The sequence below is a fragment of the Hypanus sabinus genome, chromosome 4 (assembly GCF_030144855.1).
Source record: "Hypanus sabinus isolate sHypSab1 chromosome 4, sHypSab1.hap1, whole genome shotgun sequence".
Lineage (NCBI taxonomy): Eukaryota > Metazoa > Chordata > Chondrichthyes > Myliobatiformes > Dasyatidae > Hypanus > Hypanus sabinus.
This window is the reverse complement of record NC_082709.1, coordinates 166,179,733-166,201,264: the sequence shown is the minus strand read 5'-3', so window position 1 is coordinate 166,201,264 and position 21,532 is coordinate 166,179,733. Positions and strand designations below refer to the sequence as shown.

The 21,532-nt window shown below is 41.6% G+C and overlaps 1 protein-coding gene across 6 annotated transcripts in view; it reads right to left on the bottom strand.

Annotated features, from left to right (window-relative positions):
- gart (phosphoribosylglycinamide formyltransferase) overlaps positions 1 to 21,532 on the bottom strand; it is a 63,281-nt gene that overhangs the window by 35,133 nt on the left and 6,616 nt on the right. For 5 of the 6 annotated variants that reach the window (XM_059968712.1, XM_059968709.1, XM_059968711.1 and 2 more), the window contains exons 2-7: positions 18,125 to 18,273; positions 16,116 to 16,211; positions 8,099 to 8,273; positions 7,176 to 7,287; positions 4,850 to 4,918; positions 2,188 to 2,313 (exon numbers count right to left, since the gene is read on the bottom strand). In XM_059968712.1, coding sequence (XP_059824695.1) covers positions 2,188 to 2,313; positions 4,850 to 4,918; positions 7,176 to 7,287; positions 8,099 to 8,273; positions 16,116 to 16,211; positions 18,125 to 18,269 — 723 coding nt within the window. In that variant the 5' untranslated portion in view covers positions 18,270 to 18,273. Of the gene's footprint in view, positions 1 to 2,187; positions 2,314 to 4,849; positions 4,919 to 7,175; positions 7,288 to 8,098; positions 8,274 to 16,115; positions 16,212 to 18,124; positions 18,274 to 20,212; positions 20,261 to 21,532 lie in introns of all 6 variants that reach the window. The other variant, XM_059968713.1, reaches the window with a different exon arrangement.

Here is a 21,532-nt window from a genome sequence, read left to right as displayed (position 1 = left end):
GGGTTAGGTGACTGAGGTTTGTGTAGAGGAATACTTTGCACCTAATCACCATAATGCCATTTGTTTCAAAATAATTATGAAAAAGGATAGGTCTGAATTTCAGGCAGAGAGTCTAAATTGGAGAAAGGCCAGTTTTGATGGTATCAGAAGGGAACTGCATATAAGGAACAGGATAGTTTGTTTTCTAGCAAATATGTACTTGGTAAATGGGAAGCCTTCAGAAGTGAAATTTTGCGAGTATAGAATTTGTATGTTGCTGTCAGAATAAAAGGCAAGGATAACAGATTTCAGTAACCTAGGTTTTTGAGCGCTATTGAAGTTATGGTTAAGAAAAAGCAGGTGCATAGCAGGTATAGGCAGATAGGAACAAATGAGATGCTTATGGAGTATAAGAAACGCAAGAGAACACTTAAGGAGGAAATCAGGAGGATATGTTATGAAATTTAATGTTTGTGGAAGCAGTTCAGAGCAAGATATAAAGAATTACTACAAGTTACTGTAAGGAAATCATGTTAATTCCAGTATTGGATTTTAATACACCACAGGATAGATCCTTCGACACTTGCATTTGAACAGGAGTAAATTTTGAAAACAAAGTACAATAGTAAATATTTTGTGTAAGCAATTGAGAAGAAATACCAACCCATTTATGCAATAGTTTAGAAGGAAAATAAACAAAGACCTGCAATTGATTTTTGCTGTGAAAAGTGCACTAATGTGTTTGTAAATGGTACCACAGAACATTTTGTTTGGAAGCTTTCCACTGGTAAATTCAGGGATGATCAGGGTCCAGGAGATTGAATGCTACTGACTGACCATGGAACTATAACTGCCCTAGGGGTTCCAATGAGCAAGAGAGGTTGGTCATCTGATAACAGGGCCTAAACATTGAAGATGCAATCAGGGTATGAGAATCTGATGAAAACAATCCTCAGATGTAAAGCACTGAAAACTGAGAGAAACACATTCTCATTTTAAAGTCCCAGCAAAGAACAAGTTGGAACTGAAATCATTGTAATGAGCCTTGATTTAACACTGAAGTTTAATATTGGAGCACAGAAGTCAGGGATTACTAATGTTTAAGGGCTGGAATGAACCCCTTACAGATTGCAAACCTTCTGAACCTCCAAATGGAGGTTCCCAAGGCCTCTCAATCTTTCACCTGATCCAGGCAATAATCACCATCGACCATAGGGATTTGTTATGGTCATTGGGAACACAGAGGGAACAGAAGTGGAGAGAGTGAACAATTTCAAGTTCCTGACTGTCAATACCCTGAGGACCGAACCTGGATGCAACATATTGATGCAGCTATAAAGAAGGCAAAACAACAGCTATATTTCATTAGGAGTTTGAGGAGACTTGGTTTGTTATTTCCACTTTATTTTCAACCGTGATCATTTTCCGTCAATGGAACAGAAACATTGCGGACAGCAGGTCCCGACCTCCGCCGGCTCTCGAGCTCCACTGGGTCCTAAGGACCACTGCATTGAATTCCCCGGGTCCTAAAGTCCACCGCACTGAGACAGGTTAAATGGGACAAGTGGGACCTGTGCTGGGTTTGGGTATTTGATCCTCCTCAATATTCTGCGTGGGAATTTAAACTGGAGGTGGCAGTGCTTTTTTTCCCACAAGGTCAAGTTGTGAAGTTGTGAGCTCGACATTAACCCGGCCCGTCACTGGATTAAACTTGGGGACCTTCGTTCTTGACCCCGGCGCTGATCTCACTGCGCCACCAGCCGACTGGAAAATGGGGGGGGGGGGGGGGGGGGTGGTGGTGTCAGGGTGAATCTTGCTAAGAAAAATTTAAGCCAAATACAAAGTTACACACTCAACACAGTGTCAACGGCTACAACTTAAAAAGTCAGACAGCGTCACGATCCGACTAAAAATGCAGACGGCATCGTGATCTGACTTAAAATGGTGTTCTCCTTCCTCAGTTCATAAGTATGAGTTGTTCGTAAATTGGATGTTCGTAACTCGGGGACTACCTGTTCTTATTTTTCATGTATCACATTGTACTACTGTCATAAAGTTAACAAATTTCACGATATATTAAACCTGATTCTGGTTCTGGTATGAGCTCTGGTAGCACATGACAGAAAACACAATTTCAGAAGGGCAATCAAATTGTCAAAACTGTGGTAAATGAATAAAGAGCAATTTTAAAAAAACTAATGCAACTACCTGTGGAACAGGACAATAGGCTCCCATCCCTCCAGTGTTGGGTCCCTGGTCTCCATTTAATAAACGCTTGTGATCTTGACTTGGTGGCATGCAGGCAATTGTAATACCGTCACTGAAACAAAGACACTGCACAACATCATCAGAATTACCTTAAGAATGAAGCTATTTTCAAAAACAACTGCTTCACAAAATCCAAGTCAATTGACAGAATTATGAAAGAAAACAGGCAACAGGAATGCATAGAGAAACTTTGAAAAAAATTCGGTGGCACTTAAGTATGTTTCTCAGCACTATGGAGCATAGGAGTCAGGATTAACTGTGAAACCTGTTTTATCTATTATCATACCTAAACACGTAGGTACACAGGTTAAATTGAAATCAAAAACAGAACCCTGGAAGAACTTAGTGGGTCAAGAAGCAGCAGTGAAGGCAAAAGGTACAAATCCCTGTACCAGGCCCGAAAGGGAACAGGAAAGATTTCCAGTAAATAGCAGGATGCAAGAGAGTGGAGAGAGGATGGTGGGTGATAGGTGAAGCCAAGTGGGGAGCGGATGAACAAAGGGAAAGGAAAACTATTTGTGTAATTGAGTGTACACGGGAGAACTCACTTTTAGGAGACTTTTGGATAGGTACATGGAGCTTAGAAAAATAGGCTATAGGTAAGCCTAGTGATTTCTAGGATAGGGCCTTGTTCAGCACAACCTTGTGGGCCAAGGGGCCTGTATTGTGCTGTAGGTTTTCTATATTTAAATATGAAATGCTTCTTTTCCCCAATTTGTGTTGGGCTTTTCCATTGTATTGGAGAAGGCTGAGGACCAGTAGGTCAGGGTGGGAGTAGAAAGGGAGCTTAAAAAGACAAAGCCAAAAGCTCAAGATGGCCACTGCTGACAGAGTGCAGACACTCCACAAAATGATCACCTAGTCTACACTTGGTTTCACCAGTGCTGTGGCCCCATGGAGTGGACCAGGTATTCCATATATACCGCTATAGAGGGGCCAAACCACCCAACCCCCACCCCGCTTACTGCTGTTTGAGTCCTCCATCTTCCCTTAGTCCTCACCCAAAATGTCCACCTACACCTTTTGCCCCCACACGTGCTGCTTGACCCTGAGTTCTTCCAGCATTCTTTGTTCTAGATTCCAGCAACTGCACTTGCTTTTGTCTTCTTAAGTTGTGATCACGAGGATGAAATAGCAGAAAATATTTTCTAAGTAGAATACAGAGCTAAAAGGAAACTACTGAAAGATTCATCTTGAAAGGGTGTGGAGAGGATATTTCCAGTAGTGGGCAAGTCTAGAACCAGAGGCCACAGCCTTAGAATAGTTCCTTTAGAACAGAGATGAGGAAGCAAAACAGATCCAGATTATCAGCTCCACAGATCTCATGTGTTGCTGAGAGATTTAAATAACTTCACAGTAATTGCTAATCAGCTAAAAGCCCTTCAGCCAGAGGGGTGGTGAATCTGTGGAATTCATTGCCACTGATGGCAAAGGAGGCCAAGTCATTTAAAGCGGAGGTTGATAGGTTCAATTAGTAAGGGCACAAAGATTTTTGGGAGGAGATAGGAGAATGTGGTTAAGATGGGAAATAAATCAGCTATGATTGAATCACAGAGCAAATTAGTTGGCCTAATTCTGCTCCTACATCTTATTAAGAGCACCTGGAAGGATTTTCTTGAAGTTTCTTTTTTTCTGCTCATTCTATAAAAATATTGGAAGTTGCCTTTAGGACATAGAAGTTCAAGTGGCATTAACCACCTCATGCCAAGTGGCCTCAAAGTAAAGCAAAGCACCTCTGCTCTGGGTCTCTCCATACTGATCTCCTGTAGATAAGCAATTTATTGTCTACACGGTCCCTGGCATAATTTTGTTCTGTCTAGCACCACAGATTTGTTGGACTCCTTCTCATTCTAACATATGTTCGGGCTGAGTTTTCAAAATGTGCACTGGCCAATGATACAAGAACTTTCGCAGAGTGATTTCTAATCCAATGTTAATTAATGATGGGAAGGCAATAAAATAATGAGATTCATCAAAAATGCTGAAAGTAGTTTGCTTATGAAGACTCAGGTAAATCTAATGGGCAACTACACAGAATTTAAAGTAAAACCATCAAGGGGTTTATATTATGTAATTCTGTATTACATTATGTATTTTATTTGTCTTTTTTTGCACTTTGGTTGTTTGTCAGTCTTTGCTTGTGTGCAGTTTTTCATTGATTCTATTGTATTTCCTTGTTCTACAGTGAAAGTTTGAAAGAAGATGTAACTTAGTGAAGCATATGGTGGCATAATGTACTACTATAATAAATTTACTTTGAACTTTTATACTCATTGCAAGGATAGATTCAGACGTGGAAGCTACATGTTGAACACAGGAAGCAAAACAGATCCAGGTTATTAGTGCCACAGATCTCATTTGTTGCTGGCAAATTTAAGTAATTTCACACCGATCACTAATCAACTAAGAGTCTTTTCACATTCTCAAGTAGATGATCATCAATCCAGTTCCAAAATACATGAACCAACTGCAGCCAGCAGTGAGGCAGGTGCTGCCATTTAAGCTCCATTTTGGGCGGACAACTGGATTAAATTTAGCAGCGAAAAGATAAAAACGATTTCAAAATCTTGACAGATCAGGAAAGAGGCACACTTTTACTCACCGACACTTCTTCACCCTCAAGCAGCTCTTCCACGACCACAGTTTCACCAGCAGAACCAAACGCCTTTTCCTTTCGAAGATGATGAACTTCAGTTAAATCGAGCAAGACTGAAGCAGCCCATTGGTGGACAAATGCTAATACAATAATACAGATATGCTACACTTTCCACGTTTAGAACTGTAACCAGAATATTTGTCAAAAAGAGGTGAAGGAAAAGATTTTCATGGACCCAATCTCTCATCTTCACTTCCTAGGCACATCGCCAACTAAATCAGTTGAAAGCACAGCGTATAGTCTTCACTTTGGGTGCAACAGGTATTCCAATAGACAATAGGTGCAGGAGGAGGCCATTCCCCAACTATGTGAATAGGTTTTATGGTTCATCTGCATTATCACAGAATTACAATATGTCAATCTCCCATATTTTACAGCTCAGCTTTACTGCAGTGAAATACACTGATTCTGTATTAAGTAACATTGAAGGATCAAATCATAAAACATAATATCTAGCACACGATACAGGAGAAACTACATTCACACAACTGAACCGCATCATCTCATTAATTTACTATAATTCATAAGAAATCAAAACTTATGACAGCTATGGGGACTGCTTAGCACATTGTATCCATTCTTTTAAAAGTCAATGAGGTTTTTTCCTGTTTTTCAGCCCTCAGAAAAATAGCCTGGGAGCAAATAGCGAATATCAAAAGTTCATCCAGGTAATGCCTTGAATTCTTCTCACTCCACAACCTGTCTCTAGTATCCAGTTTCACAATTCTTTGGTTAAAGGTATTTTTCTTCAACTCCTCTCAAATACAGAAAGCATTTGCCTTAAAGCTACACAACTTCATTGACAACAACTTTGCAAAAAAAAACTAAATTAACGTACAAAGGGTGTTTGATGGCTCTGGGGCTGTACTCACTAAAGTTTAGGAGAGTGGGGGGGTGGGGGATCTAATTGTAACCTGTCAAATACTGTAAGGACTAGATGGAGTGAATGTGGAGAGGATGTTTCCTACAGTGGGCAAGTCTAGGACCAGAGGGCACAGCCTCAGGATAGAAGGATGCCCCTTTCGAACAGAGATGAAAAATTTCTTCAGCCAGAGGGTGATAAATCTGTGGAATTCATTGCCACAAGCATATGTGAAGGAAAGTCACTTGAGTACAGGCGTTCCCCCGCTTTACGAATATTCACTTTACACCGCTTCGCTTTTACAAAAGACCTACATTAGTAACTTTTTTTCACATTACAAAGAGGATTTTCGCTTTTACAAAATTTTTTCCCATTTAATTAATGGTTCTTCACTTTGTGCCATTTCGGCTTAAAAAAGGTTTCATAGGAATGCTCTACCTTTGTAAAAGGGGGAGGGATACCTGTATATTTAAAGTGGAGTTTGTGTAACGCCCTGGGAAAGGTTTCACTGCTGATGTAATGGTTTCTGTGTAGCAGCAGTGTTTGGGTTATGACTAGAGCTAAAAGGGGCTTTGGAATGTGCGGCATCCAATGAGGGGAGTGTTTTTCTTCTTGTGTGCCCGAGAGCGAGGTATTCGCAGGCTTTTGTTCAGCAGAAGATGGAAAGAGAAGATGCCAGAACGGAGAAGTTGTAGACTGCAGGGCTGAGTGGACCTGGAATGAGGTCGGGAGTCGACGACGCCCGGGGAGATCAACAGAGAACGAACAGACGGAAATATCGTGAGCTCCAACGTGCGCATTAGACTGCTTCATTAAAATGGTCCCTTTTCATTTTGATTTCTTTACTAACCCTCTAGTCAATCTAAGAATTATAAAGCCAAATCGTTTAATTGCATATGATATATTGTTTGTTATTTCATGCTACTGATTTTTAACAGGCGAAAGCATCACACAGCATCCACACCAACAAGGTTTCACAAGTTTGGTGGGCCGGAGAGTGTTTTTCCCTAGACTAACGCCACCAACCAAACCTGAGAGTTACACTTGATAGATTCTTGATTAGTAAGGGAGTCAGAAGTCACGGGGAGAAGGCAGGGGAATGGGTTAAGAGATAATAAATCAGCCATGATGGAATGGTGGAGCAGACTTGATAGGCCAGCCAGTATGTCTTATGGTCTTCCAAAAGAACTTTTCAAAGTGTAATCAAAATATAACAAACAAAACTAAATACTGCACTTGCAGATTATGTTCCCACCTCACTTTTAATAATTAGAACTGGAGCAGACATTTAGGACTGACCACGTGTTGAGCATGAAGTATGCAAGGAGAAGGTTACAAGCGGAATGTATTCAACACTGTTTCTTCCTTTCACTGAAAGACACAAATTCAGAAAGGTGAAGCCTACCATACCTGCATAATATCCTGGACTGCTTTGCAAGCCTCTTCCTTGTTAGCTGCGACAATAACACCCTTCCCAGCTGCCAACCCACTGGCTTTTACTACCAGGGCGGGGAATTCAGCACTGAAAGAAAAGCAATAGTCATTCCACTGAAAGACATGGGGTGACGTTTCTTTTTTTCTGGTCCATTTACGATATTGACTGTTTAACTAGTATATACGAAATTGATAGCATTACTCATTACAAGCAATATGGAAAAATTGTGAGCTAAACACATCATCCACCATGACTTTTGTAAAGATTGGTTTCATAGCAGAGGAATGGAAATTCAATGTTAAACAATCGCCGCTTGTTTTCAAACATTGTAGATGCACCCTGTTAATTGAAATACTGTGTATTTGATCCGGTTGGTACCCTATGTGTGGTTGCTACCTTGTACGTGCCAGGATCAGGCCTCAAGCTGCAGTGTCGCCCGTTCACAGCCACCAGGAGAGAGGCGTCGGAGCCGGTACACTCCGCCGAGGGCGGAGTGCTGCACCGTCCGGGCTGGAATCAGTGCTTCCCACCGGCATTTGCTTGGCAGAAGACAAGCTGTACTGTGATCAACCGCAGATTTCTGCAGCGTTCATGGCTCAGGTCTGGACTGTTTTCCTTTGCGTGGCCCTGTCTTAGTGATATCTTTCTGTGCTTGCTATCTTGTACATGCTTGTGTGCTTTGTGCTGTGTGACTGCTTGATCTGGGTTTTGCACCTTGGCCCCGGCGTAACACTGTCTCGTTTGGCTGTATTCATGTCTGGCTGAGTGACAATTAAACTTGAATTAAATTGATCGCCTGGATGTCTGACTGGCAGACTCAGCCACAAGTCATATTAAAATGCGCACTGCAGCAAAACCTTATTAATGTGCCTACCACTTGGTTAATGGCTCCTCTTACCACTGGATAAAGCTACATGCCTCCCCAGCGTCTGTAAATGCCTTCCATCGAGCCGTGGGGATATCATGCCGATCCATAAAGTCTTTTGCGAAATGCTTGCTGGCTTCCAGTTGCGTCGCCTTTGCTGAAGGGCCAAAACACCTCACTCCAGCAGCCATCAAGTCATCAACAATCCCTGAAGAGCACATGACGGGAAAGAAGAAACATCTCTTGAGCAACAGGTTCTGAAGTGGTACATGAGGACAGGCTGAGCAAGCTAAGGTCTTGCTCTTTGGAGCGAGGGAGGATGAGAGGTGACCTTATAGAGGTGTGTAAAATAAAGGGCATAGATAGAGTGGACAGACAGTGCTCGTTCCTCACCCTCCCCCACCCCAAGAGTGAGAATGGCTAATACAAGGGTGTATATTTTTAAGGTGATTGGAGGAAAGTATGGTGGGGGGAAATGTCAGAATGGGGAAACAGAGAATGCTGGGTTTATAGAATGTGCTACTAGGGTGGAGGTAGAGGCAGATACATTCAGGACATTTAAGAGACTCGTAGATAGGCACATGGATGAAAGAAAAGTGGAGGGCTATGTGGGAAGGAAGGGTGGGTCAGATTGATCCTATTCTAGGCTAAAAGGTCGGCACAACTCTGTGGGCTGAACAGCCTGTACCGTGTTGTACTGGTCTATGTTCTAAGTATACTAGAGGCTGACGGGATAGGGGCAGAGTGCTGGAAGGAACTTATGCCACATGCTTTTCCTCTTTACATTCTTTTCAAATGAACCTTTGTGGCTCAGACAGTTTTAAATGTCCTTCCCCAATCTTCCTGTTATTCTGTCACATTATATGTAGACTAAACAAGCTTGTTACATTTTGATCCCTATAGAAAGGACATTTCTGAGCCAGATCATCTTCACAAATTCCAATCTTATTTAATAACTTAAATCTAAATCCCCTAGCTACCACTGTGGATTTGAAGTCCCGTCTTTAAAGCAACAATCCAGTCCTCTTGATATTAATCCAGAAACTTTATGCAACTGTGCCCCACCTATACAAGAGCTCTTTCTGAGCTGGTAATTGTTGAAGATTGATTGGTTGGCAATGCTGAGTTTTTAATTATTCTCCATTCTCAGATTGCTGGACAAAAGGGCTTATGGATGTTTGCCTGCTAAACCAGTTCAAGCAAGCCTATCTGGCCAACCCAGCTGAGGTCCAACATTTCAGCTGGTTGAGCACTGGATAAACCCACACAAGTGGTTTGTTGTTGCTAAAACAGAAGGGCAAATCCTGCCACCTGGTGGCCAATAATGTTACATGCAGTCTTTAAATTTGTAATTCCGGGTGCTGGCTATGGAATACAGAAACTGAGCACAAAACACAGCAAGAAATGATTGTAAACATTGCAGGCTGGGTGAAATGTCTCAGGAAACACGAGGAAATCTGCAGATGTTGGAAATTCAAGCAACACACAGAAAATGCTGGTGGAACACAGCAGGCCAGGCAGCATCTATAGGAAGAAGAATTGTCGACGTTTCAGGCTGAGACCTGACGGGTCCTGACGAAGGGTCTCGGCCCAAAACGTCAACAGTGCTTCTCCCTATAGATGCTGCCTGGACTGCTGTGTTCCACCAGCATTTTGTGAAATGTCTCAGGGATGGTTTGAAAACACATTCACTATCCTGAGATTTAGTTTGCATAGAGCTAAAAAAAGATCAAAATTAAACTTTCCTCAAAGGATTATTTAATGACACAGAGAAAAATTTATACCTCACAACTTCATCCCAACATGTCTCCTATCCACGCAGCTCTGGTTTTAGTGGAAGTGTAAATGAGTCTGGTATTGAACCAGTGAACTTATGTGCATCAGAATTAACACACACAAACAAAATGCTGGAGGAACTCAGCAGGCCAGGCAGGACCCATGAAAAAGAGTAAACAGTCGACATTTCAACCCTTCATCAGGAGTTGATAAGGGTTTCGGCCCAAAACATCAACTGTTTATACTTTTTCCATAGATGCAGCCTGACCTGCTGAGTTCCTTCAGCTTTTTGTGTGCTGCTTTGGATTTCCAGCATCTGCAGATTTTCTCATGTTTGTGCATCAGAGTTAAAATGGCTTCCAGGTTTAACCCTAAGTGAGCTTTCCAGTCCTATGGGTAATGAGGACAACTTCCTCAAAAAGATGCTGTGTCAACGTAGCAAGTATATTGGGCCAAGAGGAGCTGAAGCATTTCCCCCACCAATGACACTATATTCATAACACCCCCCCAAACTCTCTCCCCCGGGTCTGACTGTCCTAGAAGATGGGTGGTTTCCAATTGCCCCAGCAGACCCCACCACCCCAACATATACAAGGCAACTTTGGGGATGAGTTCTGGAGAATAACCCAAGATCACAGACACTCAAAAGCGCTAATGCTTATGTTTTACTTCAACAAACAAGTTCCAGGAGAGAGAGAATAAACAGGGGATTATAAAGAAAAATAAATCACACAAAACAAATTTATACAGTTGGTTCCAAGATCAACCTCTACTAGTTTTGTCCAGTCCAGTGCCTTCTAAGTTTTTAAATAACTCAAGGCCCCTTCAAATGGTGTTACTGTGAATGCCCTTGAAAATGGTTCAAATGGATATTACTTTTAGAGTTTATTTTAATTTGACAGAAGCACCGTAGGTTATGGAATAATGTAAATACAAGTAAGCCGCTAAAAAAAGCTTTAAGAAAGTATTTTTTATCCTAATAAACAGATTGCATTACGAATAGGGCTGAAGAAAATCAATGCCAAGCAAAACCAAAAATGGGCATTTCCATAAGAAACAAGCAGTAATTCTTCAGGGATACACTATGGTAACAGACCCTTACAGTCCAATTATACCCATGTGACCATGTCTTTGAAGTGTGGAAGGAGCATCTGGAGGAAATGCACATCGCCATGGGGAGGACATATGAACTGCTTGCAGACAGCAGTGGGAATTGAACTCAGAGCACTGGTGCTTAAAGCACTACACTAACTGCTACACCACCATGGTGCCCTATGCAAGTATTATTTATATTCTACCCTTCTATGGTACCTGTAGTACAGTAGTTACCATAATTTCAACTTTTTTAAATTTTTTAAAAATTTATTTATAAAGCACATTTAAAAACAACCCACACTGACCAAAGTGCTGCACAAACCATAACAGGTAGCTAAAATCACAAATACAAGAAACACAGATATAAACAACAAGACACTCATCTTACAGGCACAAAATAAAGAACACACGAGCCTAGGTACAAGACAAAAATCAGCCGCATCAGGAAGATTCAAACGCTAGTGAACAAAGGTAAGTTTTGAGCCTGGACTTAAAAGAGTCGATGGAGGGGGCAGATCTGATAGTGAGGGGAATGCTGTTCCACAGTCTAGGGGCAGCAACAGCAAAGGCGCGGTCACCCCTGAACTTCAGTCTGCGATATAGGAGGGGGCCAGGCCATTTAGGGCTTTATAAACAAACAGGAGAATCTTAGAATCAATTCTAAACCGTACTGGTAGCCAGTGGAGGGAGGCCAGAATATCAGTAATATGGTTCTTTTCCAGGCACCTGTCAGGAGCCTGGCTGCAGCATTCTGGACCAGTTGCAGGCGGGACAGGGACGACTGACTAATCCCAGTATACAGGGAGTTGGAGTAGTCCAAGTGGGAGGATATAAGGGCGTGGATGACTTTCCCGAGATCTTTGAAAGAGAGAAACGGCTTGATTTTGGCAACAGTACGAAGCTGGAAAAAACTGGCTTTACTACTGCATTAACTTGCTTGTCAAACTTAAAGGTGGAATCAAATATCACACCAAGGTTTTTGACATGGAGTTTGACAAGGGTGGACAGGTTACCAAGACTGTTGGTAATCACTTTGATGGAGTCGGGGGGACTTGCCTTCATTCAGCTGTAGGAAGTTGTGCGCCAACCAACACTTTATGTCCTCAAGGCAGTTCGTGACGTTGGCTAGATTTGACAGGTCGTTTGGTTTCAAGGGGAGATAAAGCTGGGTGTCAGTATAACAATGGAAGGAACTGTCATGTTTTTGAATGATTTGGCCGAGGGGAAGCATGTATATAGAGAAAAGAATGGGACCTTGGAAGGAACCTTGTGGGACGCTGCAGGAGAAACTAGCTGGGGAAGAGGAAAATTTGCCTATGTTGACAGAGAAGCTTCTATTTTTGAGATAGGATGTGAGCCAGTTCAAGGCAGCGCCATCAACACCAACCCCGTACTGGAGATGGTCTCTTAAAAAAATGTGATCCACAGTATCGAATGTTGCACTGAGGTCAAGAAGAATTAGGATGGCAGAGTCACCTGAGTCAGTAGAGAGGAGCAGGTCATCGCGCACTTTCAGCAGGGCAGACTCTGTGCTATGATAGGCCTGAAAACCTGACTGAAATCTTTCCAAGATGTTGTTTTGGTGTAGGTAGGGCAGCATTTGACTAAGAATAACCTTTGACAGGAATGGAAGTTTAGAAATAGGTCTGTAGTTACTATGGTCTAAGTTAAAATCAGAATAGAGCTGCAAGTCTAGCAAACTAATCAGGAAAAGCATTGAACACCAACTGAACAGTGTCACATCTATGCAGGTAACAAAACCGTAGCATAATGACATTGTTCAAACTGCACAACTGACCAGCTTAACAATCCATGGTGTACTTCACAGTCTGTGGGCACAAAGACACACATTGTAATACAGTTGGGCAGTCAAACACAACTTCAGCCCTCAAAATCCCACTGACGCTTTTAGAAAACATGAAGCTGCTGAATGATGCGCTTCCCTAGAAGAGAAATAAGGAATCTACAAATGACACAAATAACATCTTACAACAATAAAAACTAGAAATCATTTTGAGGGTTAAGAGAAAAATAATATTCGGCATTTACCTGGAAAATAATGAAAAGATTGAAAGATATTTATAAACGTGCAAACAGAAAACATCCTATTAACCTAAACCAGGGGTCAGCAACCTTTACCACTGAAAGAGCCACTTGGACCCATTTCCCACAGAAAAGAAAACACTGGGAGCCGCAAAACCCGTTTGACATTTAAAATGAAATAACACTGCATACAACGTTTTTTTTGCCTTTATGCTATGTATAAACAAACTATAATGTGTTGCATTTATGAAATTGATGAACTCCTGCAGAGAAAACGAAATTACATTTCTGCATGCAACAAAAACATTTTGAACTCCGAAAAAAAGACGTTGGGTTGAAAGTTACTTTTAAGTAAAATACTCAATGTCTATTTGAGTCCTTCTTGTATTTATGAAAAACGCCGAACTTAAATTTTCCGCCAGCAGCAAACCAAAAATATCATCAGCCAGCTGTCAGCCTGAAAAATAAAAGGACTATTTCACTGAACAATGAAAAAATATGAATATACATAAAATAATAGGCAATTAAAATATTTATCATACTTGGTTAATGGGATTTCTGCTCCTGGACCTCAGCGCACAGCGTCTGCACATCAGGGCTGTATGACGTCACCTTCATCTTTACACAGGATCGCAAGCTGTCATCTGTGAAGCATGCGCGATGTTTGTTTTTAATGAAGTTCATGTTGGAGAACACCTGCTCACATACATATGTGGATCCAAAGATCGACAGGACTCCAAGCGCATACTTTTTCATGTTTACATAAATGTCGGGCACAGCATTCCATGTTTCAAACACAAGTTGGTCCGGATTTGGAAGGTTTTCAATATCACTCCATTTGTGATTCTGAGCAAGAACGGCCTTCTGACGGGCAACATCTTCAAGGTCTGCTGTCAAGCGTCTAAACTTGGACACCCATATGTCTTTGTCGGCTATGTCGGCCAGTTCCATCTCAAGATCAGGTTGACTCACACCTGCCAATGCAGTCGTATTCAGTAGGGAAGGATCGATGCTTAAGGGAGTGACCGGGAAGGATAATGTGTTTTTTTCCTCTCTGAACTCACAGAAGCGTTTCCCAAACGATGTTTGCATTGCGATGATTGCAGAATGTAAATACTCCGAAATTATCATGTCGTGACCTTGTTTGAACTCTCTCAAATTGGGGAAGTGAGACAAAGTGCCTTTCTGTAAATCTCTGGCAAGCACTGTCAACTTGCGCTCGAATGCCAAGACATCCTCCAACATGTGCAGGGCTGTGCGTCCTTTCCCCTGAAGAGCTGTGTTCAGCGTGTTCAGGTGCGCTGTCATGTCTACCATGAAGTGTAGCTTTTCCAGCCACTCTGGCTGTTCCAGCTCAGGAAAGTTGAGCCCTTTGCTGCCCAGGAAAGTTTTCACTTCTTCCAGACACGCGACAAAGCGTTTCAGCACCTCCCCTTTGGACAGCCACCGGACTTTGTTGTGCAGCAGGAGATCAGAATATGAGCTTTCCATCTCGTCCAGTAACAAACGGAATTGACGGTGATTTAAACTTTTTGCCATTATTTTATTGACAATCTGAATGACAACATCCATTACTTCTGTGCATTCCGGAGGAAATGTTTGAGCGCACAGTGCCTCTTGGTGCAAGATGCAGTGAAAAGTCAGCAGCTTTCTGTCCAGCGACTTCTGCAGTAAAGCCACAAATCCCTTGTGCGTTCCCGTCATATTCGGAGCCCCATCAGTAGCTACTGACACCAGATGGGTGGTCTTTATTCCTTTGGCTCTTAAACAATTCAAGACAGCCTCACAGATGTCCTCCCCCCGTGTTTGGTCTTTTAGAGGTATCAACTCAATCAGTTCTTCCTGTGGCCCGGCAGAGTTTACATACCGGCAGAACAACGCTATTTGTTCAATATCGCCTTTGTCTTTAGACTCGTCACAGGCAATCGAGTAGGCCACAGCTGAATTGATGTCTTTAATTTGCTGTCTTGTGATGTCTTCTGCCATTTTTATGGTTCTGTCTTTGACAGTCTTTGCAGAGAGGGGCATATCCCTGATTTTCTGCACAATTTCACTCTTGTTTTTAAAGTCTGTGAATAGATGTTCTGAAATCTTAATGAAAGATTCTTTTATATATTCACCATCTGTAAACTGCTTCCCGTGCCTGACTATTTCCTGAGCGGCAATATAACTGGCGTATGTCGTTGATTTTCCTGACTTCATCCATTTCTGGAAATGATTTTTGCTCAGATCAACCTTCCGCATCAGTTCCGAAACGGCTTTTTTTCTCTCATCTCCATCCGGATATTTTTGAGCAAAGGCTGCGTGTTTACTCTGGAAATGCCTTGCGACATTTGACTTTTTGTTGTTTGCTAGTTTCTCATTGCATATTAAGCATACCGGTAAACCAGTCTCGTCAACAGTGAAAGCAAATGAATCTGTCCACGTATCATTAAACGTTCTGTTTTCTTCAGTCACTTTTCTTTTTTTAGAATTCTCCATAGTTGGCTTACCTTGGATCAAAAAATTAAAGAAATCGCGCACTGGCGGGTGTCAGGTATTGGCAGTGGTGACGTATATTAATAGCGATAAAAACACGTTGCAGCGGTGTGTTCAGGCAGTCAGTAAACTGCAGTCGAATAACTTTATTCGAACTAAACAGCCTTGCTTCTAAGCCTCCCTCAACCCAGCCCCCATGGACGCAGATGCTGCAAAAGACACGTACTCACAAACCCCCGTAGGCAATCTCCCTTAGCCGGAATGCTGGCTAATTGAGAGCCGTTTCGGATGTGTCAGAAAATGTGTCGCCACACTTACATTGTACAAGATCACCATAATCTTCAAATTTAGAATTACATTTCAAAAGCTAACAAACTAACATAAAATACATTTTAATTAAATACTGACCAATTATTTCCCAAAGCCACAGGGAGCCGCAGCACAGAGGTGAAAGAGCCACAAATGGCTCGGGAGCCGCAGGTTGCCGACCCCCGACCTAAACCATTAAGGAGATTCCAACTAGACTTTTGTGTTTATTAGGTTATTAAGTTGCATTAATCTTATTCATTACTGGTCAAAACCAATGATGCACTAACATAGAGCCAGTTCAGAGCAGTGCCACTCTCCTGTAGCCCAGTGTCAGAGACACTGTGTTTACCTGCAGCAAGGGGAGCCTCTGGACCAACCACCACCAGGCCAATGTTGTGGTCTTTGCAGTATTGGGCAAGAATTGCATGATTGCTGACAGAAACAGCTGCAACGAAAAAAAAACAAGACTGTTTGCACAATGCATATGGAAAGATAACTTTTAAGGGAAATCTTTTGCAAGATGATTCTTTGAATTTACAGGTTACCAAAGTAAAACTATACATCATCATATTAACTTCATTGACAAACCTCTAGCTTCAACTTCAAAGAAATTGATCTCAAAATTAAAATCTTTATACCAAATGTATCATGGGTAGCTGCAAACTTCATATGTTTGTTTCTTATGGTGTTGACTAAAATTCAAAACTCATTGTGCCAATCCAACCATTTGGCAACTTTAACATTGATGCAAATTTGTTAAATTTTAACACTGAGAAAAGTATTATATCACTAGTTCTGTCTAGCCATAAAAATTCAGAATAATTTGCATTGTTACCACAGATTTATGAAATGGCCTTTGCCTCAAAGCAAGAGGCAGACATATTTAAGTAGGTCACTTGCTTTCCTCTGTGAACTTTGATTATCAATATCAGAAAGGTTATCTACAGACAACAGAGATAACCGAGGACTTTTACAACTAATGCACAGATGAGAAGAGGTCTGCTAAACAAAGGCAATGGAATGATAAGTGTTTTGCAATGGCCACATAAATCCATAGATTAGATGGTACTCCCTAACTATGAACAGATTAGATACATTAAAAATACTAGAAATCAAAAAAGGAAATACACAAAATAGTCAGCATCCTCCCCTTTCAATCATTGTGGATTTTAATTTGTTCTGTTTAAATTTTCAATTGTTTACACTTGTACTTTGGACAAATAAAATTATCTGATGTTATCCCAAGGGGATCAAGGATAGACCTTCATAGCTCGGAGTATTTAAACTGTTTCTGAAGTAAGACCAAGATTTCAGCAGGCCATTGGGTAGAAGATAGTCACATTAAATACACCCACGCGGTGAAGAGTTCTGGACTGTGGAGGCAACATCAAATACAGGATCACTCAAAACTGTCACCATCTGTACCCCCGTACAAAATGAATGGGGTACCAAACAGGTTTGAAGATCAAGTAGTTTCATCAGACATCAGACTTACAAAAACACACAACAGATTTTGCAGCATAATTTCAGAAAATTCTAAAGAATAACACGATTTCCAATCTTCACTCCGTCAAGAGTTCCTCTTTGCCAGTCCAGACTGTTAGGAATTAATTATACATTGCTCATCTTTAATACTTTTATTATATTAATTGGAACTAAATACATATCCCCAAACTGCACAGTATAATATTATTAAATTACCTGCTTACATATCTATTAACATGAGGACAGTTGTACTTTCTTTTTCGGTTTGTAGTGATGGTTTTGGGAACAGCGTGGGAAGTTAGGGATCAGGTTAGAGCTTAGGGACAGGGATGAAGAGGATCTAGAAGTCAGGAGTAGTAAATGAAGGATCCCGGAAGGATTTCAGAGTCCAGGTCAAAGCACTCCATGGACAAATATCAGAGATCCTGGAAGCCGTGTCACAGTCACTGAGGTCCCTCAAGTCAGAGATCCGTGCGTGTCCAGAAGTCAAGGCCTGAACGACAAACCTGCGATTAGCGAGTCCTGGGGTGAAGTCTGAAGATAGAGGCCCAAAGTCTGCAAATCTGAAAATCCAGGGACAAGGACTGGAGGTGGGCCTGGCCTGGGGTTGGCAGCAGGTCTAGGTGTATGAATGGGGAAGGGGCTCCATTCGTTGTTGTTGCTGCTGCTTCTATCATTCCATGGAAAACTGTGGGCACGCTATGTGAGGCGACACTTGGGGCCTACCCTGAGCACATCCGTGGATGTGCTGAGTTTTAATGCAAGTGACACAGTTCAGCATGTTTTGATGTCCATGTGATGAACAGATTGGAATAGGGAGGTAAAGAGTAACATGCAGCAATTTCAAACAAACAGAATAAAGGAAGCTCTCACCTGAATTTGAGATTTTGCCATTGCCGGCTGTCCCTGCATTCCCTGGAGCAACCGAAACCTGCAGGACGTGCGGTGACTGGGCCAGTTTCCATGCCAATGCGTGCTCGCGTCCTCCACTGCCAATCACAAGCACCCTTTCTGCCATCACCCTAAAGGTTAACATGGTTCTGTTACTGTAGTGTAACTCTCCCTGAGCTCACAAGAATTAGCACAGCACACTCCCAGTCACTGATCCATAGCTCCTGTTCTGCCATCACCCTAAAGGTTAACATGGTTCTGTTACTGTAGCGTAACCCTCCCTGAGCTCACAAGAATTAGCACAGCACACTCCCAGTCACTGATCCATAGCTCCTGTTCTGCCATCACCCTAAAAGTCAACACAATCCTGTTTATTACAGTAGGTCTGCACCTCTTTAGCTCACAACAGTAAAGCAACACAGCTTTCGTCGTGCTCCCAGGAAATCTGCTGCTTGAGAGGTTAGCACCCCAATACAGAAATATGTAATCACAGAAATAAGCATCATGTTTTCTACACAATTGGGCCTTTTAAATTCTATTATAATCAATTTCGTTGACAGATAAAAGAATCAGCAGGTGTGAAAAAGATCTTTATAACAGCAAAAATAATGGTTATGGTTAGAGTGAAGATGGAGAGACCCTTTCCTATAGCGGGTGAGTCTAGGACTACAGGGCATTGCCGCAAAAAAGGAGGACCTCACTTTAGAACAGAGATGACTGGGAATATTTTTCCAGTGGAAAATGTATAGAATTCATTGTCACAGGCTGCTGTGAAGGTCAAGTCATCGAGTACACTTAAGGAGGAGGTTGATAGGTTCTTGATTAGTAATGGGTGTCAAAGGTTACAGGGAGAAGGCAGGAAAATGGGTTGAGAGGGAAAATAAATCATTCACAGTGGAATGGTGCAGCAGACTCAATGGGCCAAATGGCCTCATTCTGCTCCTGTGCCTCATTAAGATTTTAGTCTTGTCCCACCTCTGCAAAAACAAACATGATTAAATGTACCCACATTTCAACGTAGCAGCCCATGAAATCAAAATATTGGATCTCAATGTAATAGCAAAAGAGCAGCATTAATTATAAATGGATCTTACTTGCTAAAACTCACTGTCAAAACTGACCTTTTACAGTAGCTCATGAGATAAAGAACACATTGTAAAATCAAAGTTTAAAAGGAAGGAGCGATGTACTTAATATCTGTTGATACTTTGAAAGTAAACCACTTCAATCCAACATACTTCAAAAAATATACTTCAAAATTCACTCTGTACAGATTGGAAAGATAGTCGCTGACTGTGATATGAAAAGTCACAGACAATAGACTCAGATATGTAATATGCTTCACGAGTGGAGAACTGCAGACTGACCTCATGATCTACTCGTGCTTTCCAACCACTCAGATAATAGGCTATTAACAAAACAGGCTCAGCCTCTATATATGGAACTAGAATTTAATACAGAAATTACAGATATACTGATCATAAGACAAGTTTGGACAAGACAACTATTTAGGCTGCCTTAATTCTCGCACCTTGATGATCCTCTGTGACTGTATCTTGATATTTCCAGACCATTTCCCTAGTTTCGAGCATTTGTTGGGAATCCTGACACTTCAGTAGAAAGAGTGTACCATGACTCTCTCACCGTGAAACATGCTTTTTAAACCTATCTGTAAAACGGTTTCACACACATCTGATTAAAAAACAGCATGGGACAGAGGGAATGGCCTTTTACCTCATGCAACTTTTGAACATCACTCAACTTCACTTGCCCAATCATTGAACTGTTCCATACCAAAGGTCTCATTTTCAAAGACTCTTCATCTCTTCTTCTCAATATTTATTGCCTATTTATTTATTATTGTTATTACTTTTTTCTTTCTTTTTTATTTGGTTGTCTCCCCTGTTGGTGCAGTCTTTCAATGATTCTATTATGATTATTGGATTTATTGAGTATGCCCACAAGAAAATGAATCGCAAGGTTGTGTGCAGTAATAAATGGACTTTAATAATAAATTTACTTTGAACTTTGTATCACATCTTTACTGTTTGATATGGTAATTACTTTTACCTTTTTAGTGAGGAGAGGGAAAAATCAGTTGCTCGACATCATGGAGATCTATAGGAACAAGCATGGAATGGAAAGTGAAATTGTGACAGCTGCAGAGTGAAGAATTACCACCTCTTTACCATGAATGTCTTGGTAGCAGGTCTACTACACGTGCCTTACAGGTGGTAGCTAGAGGACAATGACTTACGGCAACCAAGACATCAGAGAAAAATGGACGTGGAGGAGACGAAATGTAATCTCTAGAGACCAAATCCCAAGGGCCAATGCTGCTATCTCCAGCCCTATGGGAGCAAAGCCACCAGAAGTCAAGGTTGTCCAAGTCATAGCTGGCAGAGATCAGTGGAGCTCGAGTCAACTATTCTATTTTCAGAAGGGGCAAATTCCCAATCCACTCTCTAAACTTCCCATTCCTCATCTATTATGTAGGAGCACGTTTGCAATGCAACACAGACCTTGACAATAGTCAAGGGCACAGAATGAAGCTTTGCACCAGTCTCCACGAGAAAGAATTCAGTGGCCACCTCCACACCTCAGCTACAAAATTCTGCTCCCACCAGAAGGAAAATTCACATCAAAACACTGGACTGTCTAACACTGCACAATCTCATGGAAGAAGATCAACATGTATTTCCTATCTACTGCATGAGACTACCTACTGTGTCAGAGCAGCCCATCGTTTATCCCTTATTTGCAATTAGGCCTCAAGTGTACTAGAAAGTCAAAGCCTTTTGATAACCAATTACCTTTACAAGGAAAGGCCTCCACTAGGAGTAAATGTCAACGGAATGGCTGAGATACAAGATGGTCTCAAATCGTGCAGTGAATACCTCTGGTATACCCGCTATCCTATACATGCCTACAGCAGTCTCACATTGATTAAGTCATAATCTCAAATCCCTGTTAAGCACAACCTGTGAAGGAAAGAGATATTCCAAACAATGGGCGATTTTCTGTTTTGTGACCACATTGTAGCCACCTCCTTGAACCCATGATAATAATTTACTAAAATCGCAAGTCAGAATATCATTACCAATCTGTACAAATCAGCAGGTACAATGGTGTGCTGGTTAAGTTGCTAAACTAGTAGCCAAGAGATTTTAGTGATTGATACCTGGATAGTTGTTTTGAGTCTCACTATGGAACGTGGGGTATTTAAATTCAAGTCATGAAATGAATCTGGAACTAAAGCTCATCCAGTAATAGCAAGCAGGATTGTCATAATAAAAAAGTCCCATGTGATTCACTAACATCCTTCAGAAAATGAAGCCTGTCATCCTCATTCATCCAGCCGAAGTGTGGTGGAAGATTGTCCAAATGTAG